This window comes from Gallus gallus, chromosome 26 (assembly GCF_016699485.2).
Source record: "Gallus gallus isolate bGalGal1 chromosome 26, bGalGal1.mat.broiler.GRCg7b, whole genome shotgun sequence".
Taxonomy (NCBI): Eukaryota; Metazoa; Chordata; class Aves; order Galliformes; family Phasianidae; genus Gallus; species Gallus gallus.
Window position 1 is genome coordinate 2,308,137 of NC_052557.1, and position 12,499 is coordinate 2,320,635.

Sequence of the window (12,499 nt, forward strand, 5' to 3'; positions counted from 1 at the left end):
CCCAGCAGAACCAGAGAAGCTCACGAGCAGAAACAAAACCAACTGCTCTCCCATTTGCCATTCTTCTCACTCCACACTCATCATCCACCTCATCTAGTTATACTCACATTCTTCTTTAGAACTGCCAGCAGCACGTTGTGCAACACGAAGTACCTACATCTTTGCAAAGACTGCATCTTCCACTACACTGATGTGACAAAGACAGGGAACTTCAATGGAGGTAAGATCCAGGGAAAGCAAACAACAACCCAAAACCACCAACTTGCTGTTTTCTCAATGAGGAGTATTTTTTGCCACTAGCAGACAATAAAAACACGTTACAGCAAGCAACCATACAAAAATACACCATTAAACTCAGTTAGACTGAGCATAAAAAGACAGACTAGAAGACATCTGGGACAGATGTTGTTCAATCTGGTTTAAAGCAGACCATGAAATTTTAAGATAACTTCTTTGCTCATACAGCTGAATATTTAAAGTGTACATACGAGAATGAGCTGGGGGAGGAAAGGCACAGAGAAAGTCCTGAGAGCTGAAGCTTTTCGTAGCAGCTGTCAGTTCTGCATTTCTGGAATAAAGATCAACTCACCCAGAAGCACAATGGCACATGACATTAAAAGCTCCCCAGTGATTTCATAAGAACTCAGAACTGCACAACAGAGTTCTGACAACTCATACTTGAAGAGTATCAGACTGAATCCAGTTCTAATATGATGAAAAACAACATCAGTATTTAAAAGGATCACCAAACAGCTATACAACTGAATTCAGACTGTATTATGGTATCACACCTGCAGCTAACCCAGTCCCTCAAACAGCAGTGTGCTGAAGTTGCCATGTCAGCACACAAAATAATCATGAGTTAAAATACTTCTGTTTCTCTAAGGAAATGTTTAAATCCTTCCATATTTCCACAGGCACTACAGATTAGGATATACATATATATATATATATATATGTGTGTGTGTGTGTGTGTGTGCCACTGAAAAGCAAAGCTAAGAGTCTTCAGAAAGCTCCCAGCAGCCTCAACTTGCAAGGAAGAGCAATGTTCAGGTCAAACAATTATCAGCAGAAATAACAACCTTCTCTCTCATACAACTCGAGAAGTAAAATGAAAGAGAGGTTAAGTGGTTACTGATAGCTTTGTTTTCAATTACAGCATGTAATTAATATAACCATCCAACAAAGCTTCTGTGAAGAGGCACAGCCTGCCTTCATGCTCCATGCCTGGCACACACAGTTTCTACTTGCTGGTTCTCATTCTAGTGGGCAGAGCTGCCCTGCTTGTATGGCAATGTTATCAGGAAATACGGCCACTAACAGCACCACTTCCGTGCCTTCTTATAGAAAGGCAGCACAAAAGATGGGTAGGAAATATTCTTAGGGGCACAACTGTACTGAGACAAGACTCACTGACCAGAGGATCCCAGTTACAAAGCTCACAGTTTGGGTCTGGACTTGATGCAAACCCAAATGTCAGTAAGACTAGGCACTGCTCATGGCATCTGCAGGATTTCTAGGGATACATGACTTGAAACTCAACAAAACAATTAAATGATTTATGTAGCAACAGTTTTACCAGCCTTGCACCCACCCTCCTTTTGAACTTATCTCAGAGACCTGTTCTACAACAAATGTTGCAGAGAAAAAACCAAGTTACCAGGAACTTCTACCTTGCTTCTTGTTTCTCACCACACTGCAAGCCTTCAAGCAATGAACTTGTCTTTTTACCTATCTGGAAAGTATCTTGCTCATCTCTGGACATTGCCACACAAATTACACCTATTAACTGCCACTGCCCAAGGCATTTTCTGCCACCCCATGCAAGTTATCCAGAATCCCACTACTTACACTTTACACTGTTCAGTTGCAATACTGGAAACAAGACACTTTATATTTAATAAATGCCTTTTTTTTTCTTGCAACACTACTGCCAACACAGGACTGGAAGTTGCTAACAAAGAAGAGCTAAGTACATAAAGCTATAAAGCCCTGAAACACTGACAGAGATCTATTCATAACTGACTTTAATCTCCAAACAAACCAACCAACCACGCTGGGATTTCAGTGCTTGCCCACACCTTCCCATTTTGCAATGCCTACAGGAAAGAAGCAGCAGCAAGTGAAAGTGGCCGCTGTGCAGCAGCAGACGTGGGAGCTCTGATTGCAGGATTTCATTAATTAGCCACATGAGGTGCAGGTTCACTAACTGTAGGTTCCTTTACTTTTCACTATTTGCCATCTTCTTACAATGGTGCAGATACCACCATTAGCCACCCAGGGGTTGTCTGATTGCATAGAAAGTATTTGGTTCTGAATTAACAAGCATGAAACCTGTAAATACGTGGGTCTTATTACTACTTAACAACTACAAGAAACTGAATTCAACAATTAAGTTGACTCAGTTTTAAGGCAGTCTTGTACTGACAAGCAGAAACTGGGGATATCTGCTGGGTCTTACAAAGTCCATTGTTTCAGGTGTGTACACATTCAATAGAAAACTAGCAAACATCATCAATGAATTAACAAAGATCACTACATTTGAACCTATGGTGAGAGTTCTCCAGCTGCTCCCAAGCACAGCAGTGCAATGTACTGTCCACATTTTGTCCTGGGAGAGCTATGAAATACAGCTGGACAGCAGATTGCTACGCCTCTTGCTGACACGTGCCAAAGGGTGCTCTGCTACTAACAGCACGCTGGACTTTGGCACTGAGCTCTGCTGCACAACAGCGCCTGTCAACTGCAAGTAAGACAGGTCGAGTCTTTTGCAACACTGCATGATTTTATGGATTTTTTTGTTCTGGTTTATGAAAGGTTTTTTTGCAAAGGTTCCCTGATACCAGAAGCCTTAAAAACTGAGCTGTTAAAGAAATGCTTTCCTAACCCGCAGCAAAACTCCAGTGCTGGCAAATAAATCACCTGCAGAACACACACTGAAGCGTCACGCTGAGCAGCACAGTCACATCAGCACTATTCCAGGACACAGACACTGGCATTCAACATCAGACCACGAGTTCATTTACCCCAACACCCTGGCTTGCAAAAAGCCAAAAACTGATGCTGCAGAACAACAGAACAAGGTGTTAACTCTGCTCACCACCTGTCAGTCCTGAGGCCATTCCTGGGAATGGAGCTCTGAGCTCTGCTCCCCTTCCTTTTGCAGGCAGCCACACGCTGCTGATCAAACAGACCAATCAACCAGCTGCGACAACAACTGCTTCATGGATCAGTGTGACAAACGTCCTGCTTTCATGCAATAGTCCTACTCTGTTTTGTAAACTCTCACATATTAGAGACATGAAATATAAAAGGTAACACCTTTAGGTTTGCATGTATAAATAGTTTATGGCCTACATTCACAGAACCATAGAATGGTTTGGGTTGGAAGGGACCTTTAAGGTGATCTAGTTCCAGCCTCCCATATAAAATAAATCTTAGGACTGCCATAAATTGCGTATTGATTATTCCAAAATAAAATACAGTTGGACTTGATGATCTTAGAGGTCTTTTCTGGCCTTAATGATTCTGTGAAAACAAATGAGGTTATCCCATATCCTAAATCAGGCTAACACAAGATAAAAAGCGCAGCGATTATTACTTAAAGTATCTTGAGACTGAAAAAACGAACACATCAGAGCAGCCAAAGAACACACGAGGAAACATCTTACCTCTCCAACAACGAGGATATAAACTACGGGAGAAAAGTAGAAAACAATCCTCTCCCGCCCCCCGGCAATGCACGGCAAGCTCCGCGCGTTTCTAAAGCTCACTTAGGATCCCCCGGAACCCAACGCCTCGCCCACCGCCGGCACAGCCGAACGCCCGACCCGAGCAGCGCGGCCCGGGCGGGGCGAGGGCGTGCGCTGAGCGCGCGGCTCCCGCGGGGGCGGCTCTCTGCGGCTCCGCCCCCGCGCGCGCGGTTCTGCTCCGCTCCCCCGCACGGCCCCGCTCCCCGCCGCCGCCCCCCGCCCCGCTCCCCCTCTCGTCCCCTCCCCCCCCGTGCGCTCCGCTGCGCGGAAATGGCGCCGCGCTCCGCGGCCCCACGCGGGTCCGTGCGCGAAGTGCTGCGCTCAGCCCGCTCCACGCAGCGAACGGCGCTCCCCGCCCCCTTCTTCTCCACGCCACCCCCTCCCGCCCCATTCCGAGGCCTATATAACCCCTCCAATTAAAAATACGATAAAAATACGCGATTATACACGCACACACGCGTAAAGGACGGGGCTACACGAGCCAGCGGCCCACGCTGCACCCTCGCGGCCTCCCCGCCCCCTCCGCCGCGCACACACGGCCGGGCCCGGCCTCCCCCCTCCGCGCCCCGCCTGCCCCAGGCCCGGCCCCGCGCTCAGGGCCTACACCGAGGGCCTACACACAGCTCCGGGGCCGGGCCCTGAGGAGAGGCGGGAGCGCGGCCTCCACGCCGCCAAGGACTCACCTGACAGGCCTGGACATTTTCCCCGGCGCTTCGGGCCCGGCCCGGGGGACGCCTCCCGCAGCCGAGGGGGAGGGAAAGAGAAAAATAAACCCCGCAACGGTCGCTCGGTGCGGGCTCGGCGCCGCCTGTCCCCTCCCCGCAGCGCTGGGCCCAGAGCCTCAGGCCGCGCCTCTCCGCCCGCTCAGCCCCCTCAGGGCCGCAGCCTCCGGCCCGCGCCCGCCCGCGGGAGGGTCCACGCTCCTGTGCGTGGGCCTGGCGCCCCCCGGCCCGGTCAGCGCGCCGCCGCCGCTCCGCCGATCCCCCCCGCAAAATGGTCGCGTTCGCACCGCTGAGAGGATGCGAGCGGGGGGCGGTGCAGCCTAGCCCGCTGGCACCACCTCCTGCCCCGCTCATTGGCTGCGGGGGGCGGACGGCCGCGCCTCATTGGTCAGTTCGAACCATCACGGAGGGAAGGCCCCGCCCACTCTCCCCGCGGGGAAGGGGGGTGAGGACGCCCCGCATGCTCAAGCTGCTCTGAGTCACAGAGCGGGCTGAGGCGCTGCCGGCAGATTCGCCGCCGGCTCCTCCGCTCCTGGAACCGCTCCCCCGTACCGTGCCGCCCACCTATCCGCACACCTCCGCCTCAGATACCAAGCCCGAATTTTCTCCGGGGCGCAAGCGGCTGGGGGACCGGCGGGGAGCGATCGGCAGATTCGCCGCGCGGGGCCCGGCGTGCCGTTGGAGGGAAAAGGCGGGGAAGCGCCGCGCCGCCCCGCAGCGGCCTCCAGGGCCCCGCAGCGCCGCCCCCGCACGGCCGGGCCTGCGCGGCTCCTCTCGGCGCTCGCGCTGAGGCCCCGCGGTCCCGCTACCCCGGAGAGCTCATCCGTAGCCCCGCTCCCACAGAGCACCGCCCGGCTGTGCGGCTTAAGGCCGCGCGGTTAGAGCAGGGAGCGGCCTTTGTCATGTAAGTGTGCCCGCGGGCCGGGCCTCCCGCCGAGGGCTCTACTGAGAGGGAACACGCAGACACAGCCCCGCGGGGCCTCGTGGTTAGAAAAGGAGCCGCTTTTCGCTGTGGCGAAATAAAACGTAACCACACTGCATCGCAGGGCTGGTGGGGTTGGAAGGGACTTTTCGAGGCCCTCGCATCCAACCCCTGCTAACGTGGCAGCTCCTGGAGCGGCTGTGGGCCCATGGCTGTAGGCTGAGGGGACTCCATCCTCAGCTTCACTAAAAACCATTTTTTTTTGGTGAGATCTGAGGTTGTCTGAGAAGAAAACACAATCTGTTCAGCTTTCACCTAATGGTAGGAGTCATTGAGCTCATCTCATTCCTTGCGTGAGCTTCATTTGCCCCCTTTGCAATCATTCCTGATCAGTTCAGATGTGCCCTATCCTTCCTGCAAGTCAACGCTCATGAAAATCAAACTGATCAGGAAAGAAAGAGGGGCATTCAGAGCCAGCCTCCAACTGCACTGTGTGAGCTAATGAGCCATAAGGAGCAAGGCCTATTAACAAACAGCCACATCAAGGAATTCTTTTCTTCCTCCTCTTAGCTGGATATATTGGATTAAAAGCCACTATGACTGCCTCACAGATGCGAAAGTTTTGCATGCTCATGTCCTGCTTGTAGGTCAATAACACAACAATAATGAAGACAGCAAGATTTTCCAGTGAAAAGGATCTAACCTGTTTTGTTGGCAACGCAGGGCAGTCCATGCTGGATGCTTTATAACACCTCCTGTTCTTGGCAGCAAAACTGTTTCTGTTTCGATCTCATGAACCCATTTCTTAGGACTCTTGAGACAGGAAAACAACTACTACACGAGCAATGTCAAACTCGTTTATTTCAGACCTTTGCTATACTGCATTCAGTTACAGATTGAGAGGGAGAAAACCTCTCAGCAGTTTCTTCTCTTTGTATAAACATGATAATATAAACATGATAATACTGCAGTGTTACAGTAAGGAGAACCCTGTCTCTCAAATACTTGTGCATAACTGCAAGCTGTTTAAAAAAAAAAAAAAAAGCTCAATTTTGACCTCATTATTTCTGATTCTATTTCAGTATAAATTTCTACGTGGATCCACAGATTGCTGTCATCAACATATTAAATATATAACTAAATGCCTTTCTGAGACCCGTGACCACAAATTTAAAGAGTTAAGCAACGAGAAACACGTGGAACAAGCAAAGTAGGTATGGTTTGACCAGAACCACAGAGAACAATGTCAAAGCAGGCACTGCAGGAAGGAGAAATCAAAGGTCATTTTCAAAACAGGAGGAACAGAAATCATGTATGACATAAGAAAATCAGAAAAGATCTTCCTTTGGCTTTTCGTTGTTTCTGAGAGGCATTTAGGGAAAATTCAGAGGTCCAGATACTAAAAAGGCACTGGTACGTATCCAAGCAATGTACAGAAAGTATGAGATGCTTTCCTGTAAGATGCACGGCATGCTGGCAGGCCATGGAAACCACAGCTGTGCAGTTCCTGCTCAGTTCCAAGCTGTTGTGGCTGCAGCAGTTGGTCCTGGGCAGAGACTTGGACTGCGAGCCTCAGCCCCTTCACCTGTATGGGCAGCTCTAACTCGTGGCCTTTGCTCAAATATAGCACATATAGCAATCAATAAATAACACGCAAGTTTTTACAGCTCTGTGATGGATCCTTTTAAAAATTAGACCCATTTCCCTGTATTTCATAGAGGACTAAAAATATTCATAGGATTTTTTTTCCCTTTTCCCTGCTACGTTTAGGAAGTAAAACACAAGACAGTTCCATTTTGCTCCTAACCACTTCTACACATTTCATGTGTTTCTCCAGTTAATCCAATGGCACAGGGAAAGGCATATTTAAGTGCTTGTAAGGCTGAATTTGGCAATATTTGCACAACAGAATCTTACCCCAGATATTTGGAACACAACATCAGGCCTAGATTTTGTAGCCCTTACTCACACCTTATCTTTCTCAACCCCAGATAACAAAAACCTCAGCTTTTTTGTTGGTGCTTAGTGAAGGCAATCAGTTCCTATTCTTACACTGCATCCACAGACAGTGGATGCTCTTAAGGGAAAGTTCTGTCTTTTAATCTTTTGGCACATTGAGAGATGTAAACTATTAGAGAAAACATTATTGAAGAGCACTTTAAATCCAAACCTCAACACAGGCAGGACAATTCTATGGCACAGCATGCTGATGAGAAGTGCATACAGTGCTGCATAACTGCAGCTTTGCAGACTGGCCTTCCTATGAACTCCTCCAAGGTAACTCTCTAATGGGCTCTTACAGTTTGTGGTTGGCAAGAGCCATTCACAGCTATGCATACCTGGGGGATACACTAGGAAAAGCAAGCACAAAAAAGCAGCTGAGGAGCAGGTCTCTTCATCTCCTTTTGCCCTGCAAAGCCTTCTCCTTTGCTTGCCCCTTGGAGCTCTAAACCAGCAGTGGGCTTCCAGCACCATGCCTGCCACCAAAGTCACTGCACAGTAACGGGAAGGCGATTCATCAGCAATTGCAAAGCTTTGTGAGATGGTCGGACACAGGGTGTGCTAACAGTGAAAAGAACTGCTGTTCTGAGTTTGCAACCCATTCCTCATTCAGTTCCCAGTGTCCTAATAAAGCAGCAGCAGAAGAGAACACATAGGATTGTGCTAGACAGAGGGGTAAGGGTGAAGGAACAGAAGGCAATTGAGCCATGCTTGACAAAGTTGTGGTCTGTGCTGTTCAGCCCCACAGTCAGCACACACGTGTTTTAGGGCTGTGCTACATCTCAAATCCACACCTTAAGGACATTGGATGACAATGCTGAGATGCGTTGGTCTCTGGTAACAGGCTGGCAGAGGTGTGCAGTTCCAGAGCACAGAGGGAAGGGTTTGCTGTAATCCCACCTCAGGAACCCACAGGAGCAGAGAGAACGCTTCAACTTTGTGTGCATCAAATGAAGGTCACTGCAGCACTCCAGAATGGTACCTCTGTGGATCAGGTGAAGGTTGTGGGGAATAAAAGGTGCAACAGCATTAAAAATACACGTTCCATGTCCTTCACCCTGCATGACACAGGCTGTCACACAGGAGAAGATGAAGAAAAGTGCTCAACGTTTTAAAAGATGAATCCCAGCCATGTGCTGGAGCACAGACTGCGCCGTGCTCCCACTGCTGCTGTGCTGGAAGAAAGAGGGCTCCTTTTCTTACTCCTTCCATTCCTCCCTCCAAGCCATTGCAGCAATGCTTAGTATGAATGTACACTAAAGAGAGGACAGTTCACTATCTTTGAAAACAAACAGACAAAAAAAAAAGGGGTAGAAAGTAGAAGCAGCTGGGGCAGTCAGAGCATCAGCAGCACGCCCAGCCCGGCGGGGACGTCTCTTTGATATTAATATAATCCCCCCTCCAGGAAGCAGCAGCACTTCCATCACCAGTGGATGAGGACATCATCTTCTCAATCAGGACTCTGGAAAACAAACAGAGGTGAATTTGGGTTTTTTTCCTTCAACAAGCACCATTGGGCCACATCGTTTTAGGGCAGCACAGAGGAGAACAAACCAAAACAGGCCAACAACAAAACCAAAGCAACAGCTCCTCCTGGTTGGACACAAAACTTAAACCAGAGCTTTAAGGAACAGAGGATCAGCTGTCTGGGTACAAGCTGCTTGACCAGGGGCAGCAGAACTTCTGACCTCTCAGAATTCAGTTTCCCTTCAGGAGATTCACTTGCATGTTATTGCTGCTATCTGTTACTCACTGACAGCATCTCCCCTTACCTCGGCCAGCGCTGTCTGAAGGAGGGAATTAACTCTTGCTGTGTGCCCCAGTCGCTGTTCCTACCTCATAGACTCATTAATGTTCTTGTTCTCCTTGACGGATGTTTCCACCCAACCAGAAAAACCATTTTCTTTGCTGAAACGATCCACTTCTTCTCTTGTCACTGCCCACGGGGAAAGGTCGCACTGTAAAACAGGAGACAGCCAGGTGAGGCTCAGCCTTTCCATTCCCAAGCTGGGAGGGGAACTTCTCCTCTTGCCCATTCAGTGTTGGGCAGTGGGAGGAGGGCTCAGCCCTTTGCATCTCCGTGATCCCAACCTGACCTGGAGTTCTCAGGGCAAGGTTCTTAGCGGGATGTTGCAAGCAGCAATACATTTATCTCATCTGAGATCCTGACACACCTCGGTTAAGCACGCATGGAATGGAAGTTCCTCCAGAACAGGACAAGAAAGCATTGTCACTCATCCCCAACCTGCCAGCAGCAGGATAGTGTGAGCGGCACAGTGCTGCTGGGGAACTCACACTGCTGGCACTGGGAGGAGTGGGAGCACCTGTGCAAGGAGAGCCCATGTTAGTGTGAGCACCTATAGGCACACAGCTGCTCCCAGTTCAGGCACAGCTGCTGCTGGGGAAAGCATTATTTGTGAAGAAGCAGAGAAGAAAAGCTGCTCTCCCACCCACCCTTTGTGTTTCTGATTCAGCTCCAACTTCAGGCTCTCCCAAACCAGGCAGATCTCAGGCTGAATCTGGAAATGGCTGCTGTGCCAATGCTGGCACGTGAAGAACATAAAGGTACTTTTTAAATGAAAGGAAAATGAATCCTTAAATGACAGCAACCAGTGTGCACAGTGAAACTCAATGCTGCATCCAGAGGAAAAGCAGATATCCATCCCTCCAGAGCTCGTCTGTCACACACCAACTCAGCTGTGTACCACAAGCTAATGGGAGAGCAGGAGGAGGAAAGCTCTGAACGCAGGGGCTGCAGAACTGCAAAAGGAACTGCATCCTCGGAGCAGGCAGTTGCTAACACCTCCTTGGTGCCACCCGTGTGTTAAGTCCTACTGTATCCTTGTTAACGCAGAGCCTTGCTAGAGACACACAAACCAACAATTCAGGAAATTAGGATGGCCGCAGGCTGTCCTACAACCTACTGGGAAACTGTCCCATTGCATTCTGCGCTCCCTTTGCAGTTGTGGAGGTGTAGGCATACACACAGAGCCTGCTCTGTGCTGCTCACCTTGTTGGCCAGCAGCAGGCACGGCACAGGGCTCCCATCCGGCAGCGTCAGCTTGCTGTCCAAGTCCTGCTTCCACTTCTGGCTGTTGCTGAAGGTGCTGACGTTGGTGACATCAAACATGATGACACAGGCTGATGCCTCCCTGTAGTACAGCCGGGTCATGGACGTGAAGCGTTCCTGCCCTTCAGGATCAAAGGAAAGGAAAGAAGCCCCCCCCAGAAGTTACCACTTTTAAGACTTACTCAACCAAATAAGTGCCCACAGCAGGACTTTGTTTTCTCAGCTCCAAACTCCACTTAGGAAACAGAGGCACTGAAGTGCATCATGTGAGCACTGCAGGTGAGAAAGCAGCGACGTGGGGACCACCTGCGCTCATCCCCTCCTGCTCAGCCCCCACCAGCACTGCGTGGGATGAGGGACTCTGCTTTCCCTTCCCAAATATCTTTTGGGGGGCTTTTTCTTAATCCTCTTTTCAGGACTGAAACCGAAATCCGCTTCTTTGCTGCAATCCCCTCACTGCAAACTTCTCCTTCCTGTTTTCTTTGTGAGGATTCCAGACTCTCACACCCAAACAGAGAAAAGGGTGGAACCCACAGCCCTGCATCTCAATCTGCTCTGCATCCCGAGCGCCCTCCCACCCCGGCACAGGTGGGGCCTCTGTCCCCAGTAGGAGCCTCATCCCAACCTGGATGCATTTTGGGCTCTGTATGGACGTACCTGCAATATCCCAGAGCTGAAGCCGCACCGTCTCCGACTCGGACCACTGGACCACCTTCAGGGCAAAGTCCACTGTGAACCCCCAAAAGAAAGGAAATGCCATTAGGGGCGCTTTGCATGGCCCAGGAGGGGCTGTGAGTGCTGTGCTCTCCCCTCTGTCATAGAAAGCTGCAAAAATGGCCTTAAATCCAGAGAGCCCCACACAGTGCCCACCTCACAGCCACTGCCTGCAGCTCAGCCGTGACGCTCAGCAGGGAGCAGAAAGGGACAGCGTGGCGTTATCTCAGGTTGGGGCGCATTACGTTTTCACTGTGGGAGGAAAACTGCCCCCCAGCGCTGCTATCCGCGCAGGCCCGGAGCTTTCTGAAGCTGGGAACTCATCGTGAAAAGGAGCGCGGAGCTCACAGTGCTGCAGCTCCCCCAGGAGCCCTGCGGAGCTCTCAGGGTCGGGCTGAGGGTCCACCACAGCCTCTGCTTCTCCGCGTCCCCACTACCGCCTGGGACCCTCCGCTCTCTGCAGCTTCGTTCACACCCACATCACACGGAGACTCACCGATCTCACCCCAAACCTCCCCGTTCCAAAGCCGTCGCGGTTGGTGTTCCCCCCCCCCAACCTTTCCAGACGCCCCATCTCTGAGCGCTGATCTCACACCGGGGGCCGCACGGCGGGGAGCCGCGCCGGGACCCCCCCGAACCCACAGCGCGTCGGGAGAGCTGTGGAGCACCGCGGAGCTCCGACAGCCGCAGCGATGGGGACCCCATCCCAACCCCCCCCCCGAGCCGCGCTCACCGCCCACGGTGGATTTGTAGTGCCGGTTGAAGCTGTCGTTGGCGTAGCGCTGCACCAGCGATGTTTTACCCACCGTGGCATCGCCCACCACGAGCACTTTGAACATTCGGTCCCGCTGCCCCATCCTTCCCCCCCCTCCCAACCCCCCCACCCCCGCCGCAGCGGTCACGTGACGGTCAGGCGGAACCGCTCCCCCCTCCACGCGCAGTTCCGGGCGCGGTGGGGGGGCGGAGTAGAACGGAGCGGAATGGAATGGGGTAGAATAGAAGCAAACAGAACGGAACGGAACCGGAGAGGAGAGAACGGAACGGAACGGGACAGAATAGGATAGAATGGAACAGAACAGCGGAACGGAGGGGCGCAGACGGCAATGGCGCAGAGACGGAGAGCTGCGGGAGGCGGCGGAGATCGCAGAGCCGCACTGCGCGCCGCCCGGGACTCACAGCGCAGCACTGAGAGCGCTACCCGAACGCCCACCGCTCACCGACACGTGCAGAGCGACCCACGAAGCTGTCTGACCACCCCCATAGGAAAGCCCTTTCCTTACTGCTTCGGTGCTGTTCCCACGCGTTCTCCTTCAAAACC

General features: G+C 51.4%; 2 protein-coding genes, 1 long non-coding RNA gene and 1 other non-coding gene across 4 annotated transcripts in view; 1 reads left to right on the top strand and 3 right to left on the bottom strand.

Annotated features, from left to right (window-relative positions):
• The window catches only part of NUCKS1 (nuclear casein kinase and cyclin dependent kinase substrate 1), a 15,307-nt gene extending 10,542 nt beyond the window's left edge, over nucleotides 1-4,765 (bottom strand). The window contains exon 1 of the mRNA NM_213581.3: nucleotides 4,436-4,765. Within this exon, the coding sequence (NP_998746.1) occupies nucleotides 4,436-4,452 (17 nt within the window). The 5' untranslated portion in view covers nucleotides 4,453-4,765. The remainder of the gene's footprint in view (nucleotides 1-4,435) is intronic.
• Nucleotides 4,766-4,934: 169 nt separating this feature from the next.
• On the top strand, nucleotides 4,935-7,025 carry LOC124417408. The gene is made up of 2 exons (XR_006932165.1): nucleotides 4,935-5,378; nucleotides 6,479-7,025. It is a non-coding gene; the product is annotated as an uncharacterized LOC124417408 (long non-coding RNA).
• Nucleotides 6,240-12,050, bottom strand: RAB7L1 (RAB7, member RAS oncogene family-like 1). Its single transcript, NM_001389626.2, has 5 exons — nucleotides 11,915-12,050; nucleotides 11,125-11,196; nucleotides 10,408-10,589; nucleotides 9,234-9,355; nucleotides 6,240-8,859 (listed from the first exon to the last, which is right to left on the bottom strand). The coding sequence occupies exons 1-5, from the start codon at nucleotides 12,036-12,038 to the stop codon at nucleotides 8,742-8,744; spliced, it is 618 nt and encodes a 205-aa protein (NP_001376555.1). The 5' UTR covers nucleotides 12,039-12,050; the 3' UTR covers nucleotides 6,240-8,741.
• MIR1797 (microRNA 1797) lies at nucleotides 6,875-6,975 on the bottom strand. The gene has a single exon (NR_035298.1). It is a non-coding gene; the product is annotated as a microRNA 1797 (primary transcript).
• Nucleotides 12,051-12,499: the final 449 nt, after the last annotated feature.

What these genes read in the sequence shown, in the direction of transcription:
- RAB7L1 (NM_001389626.2), bottom strand. Translation starts at nt 12,038, where the DNA reads ATGGGGCAGCGGGACCGAATGTTCAAAGTGCTCGTGGTGGGCGATGCC. An exon ending in CTACAAATCCACCGTGGGCG is followed by an intron (nt 11,197 to 11,914) that starts GTGAGCGCGGCT and finishes GGGGGTTCACAG; the next exon opens with TGGACTTTGCCCTGAAGGTG. An exon ending in GCCTGCTGCTGGCCAACAAG is followed by an intron (nt 9,356 to 10,407) that starts GTGAGCAGCACA and finishes CCTGTTTTACAG; the next exon opens with TGCGACCTTTCCCCGTGGGC.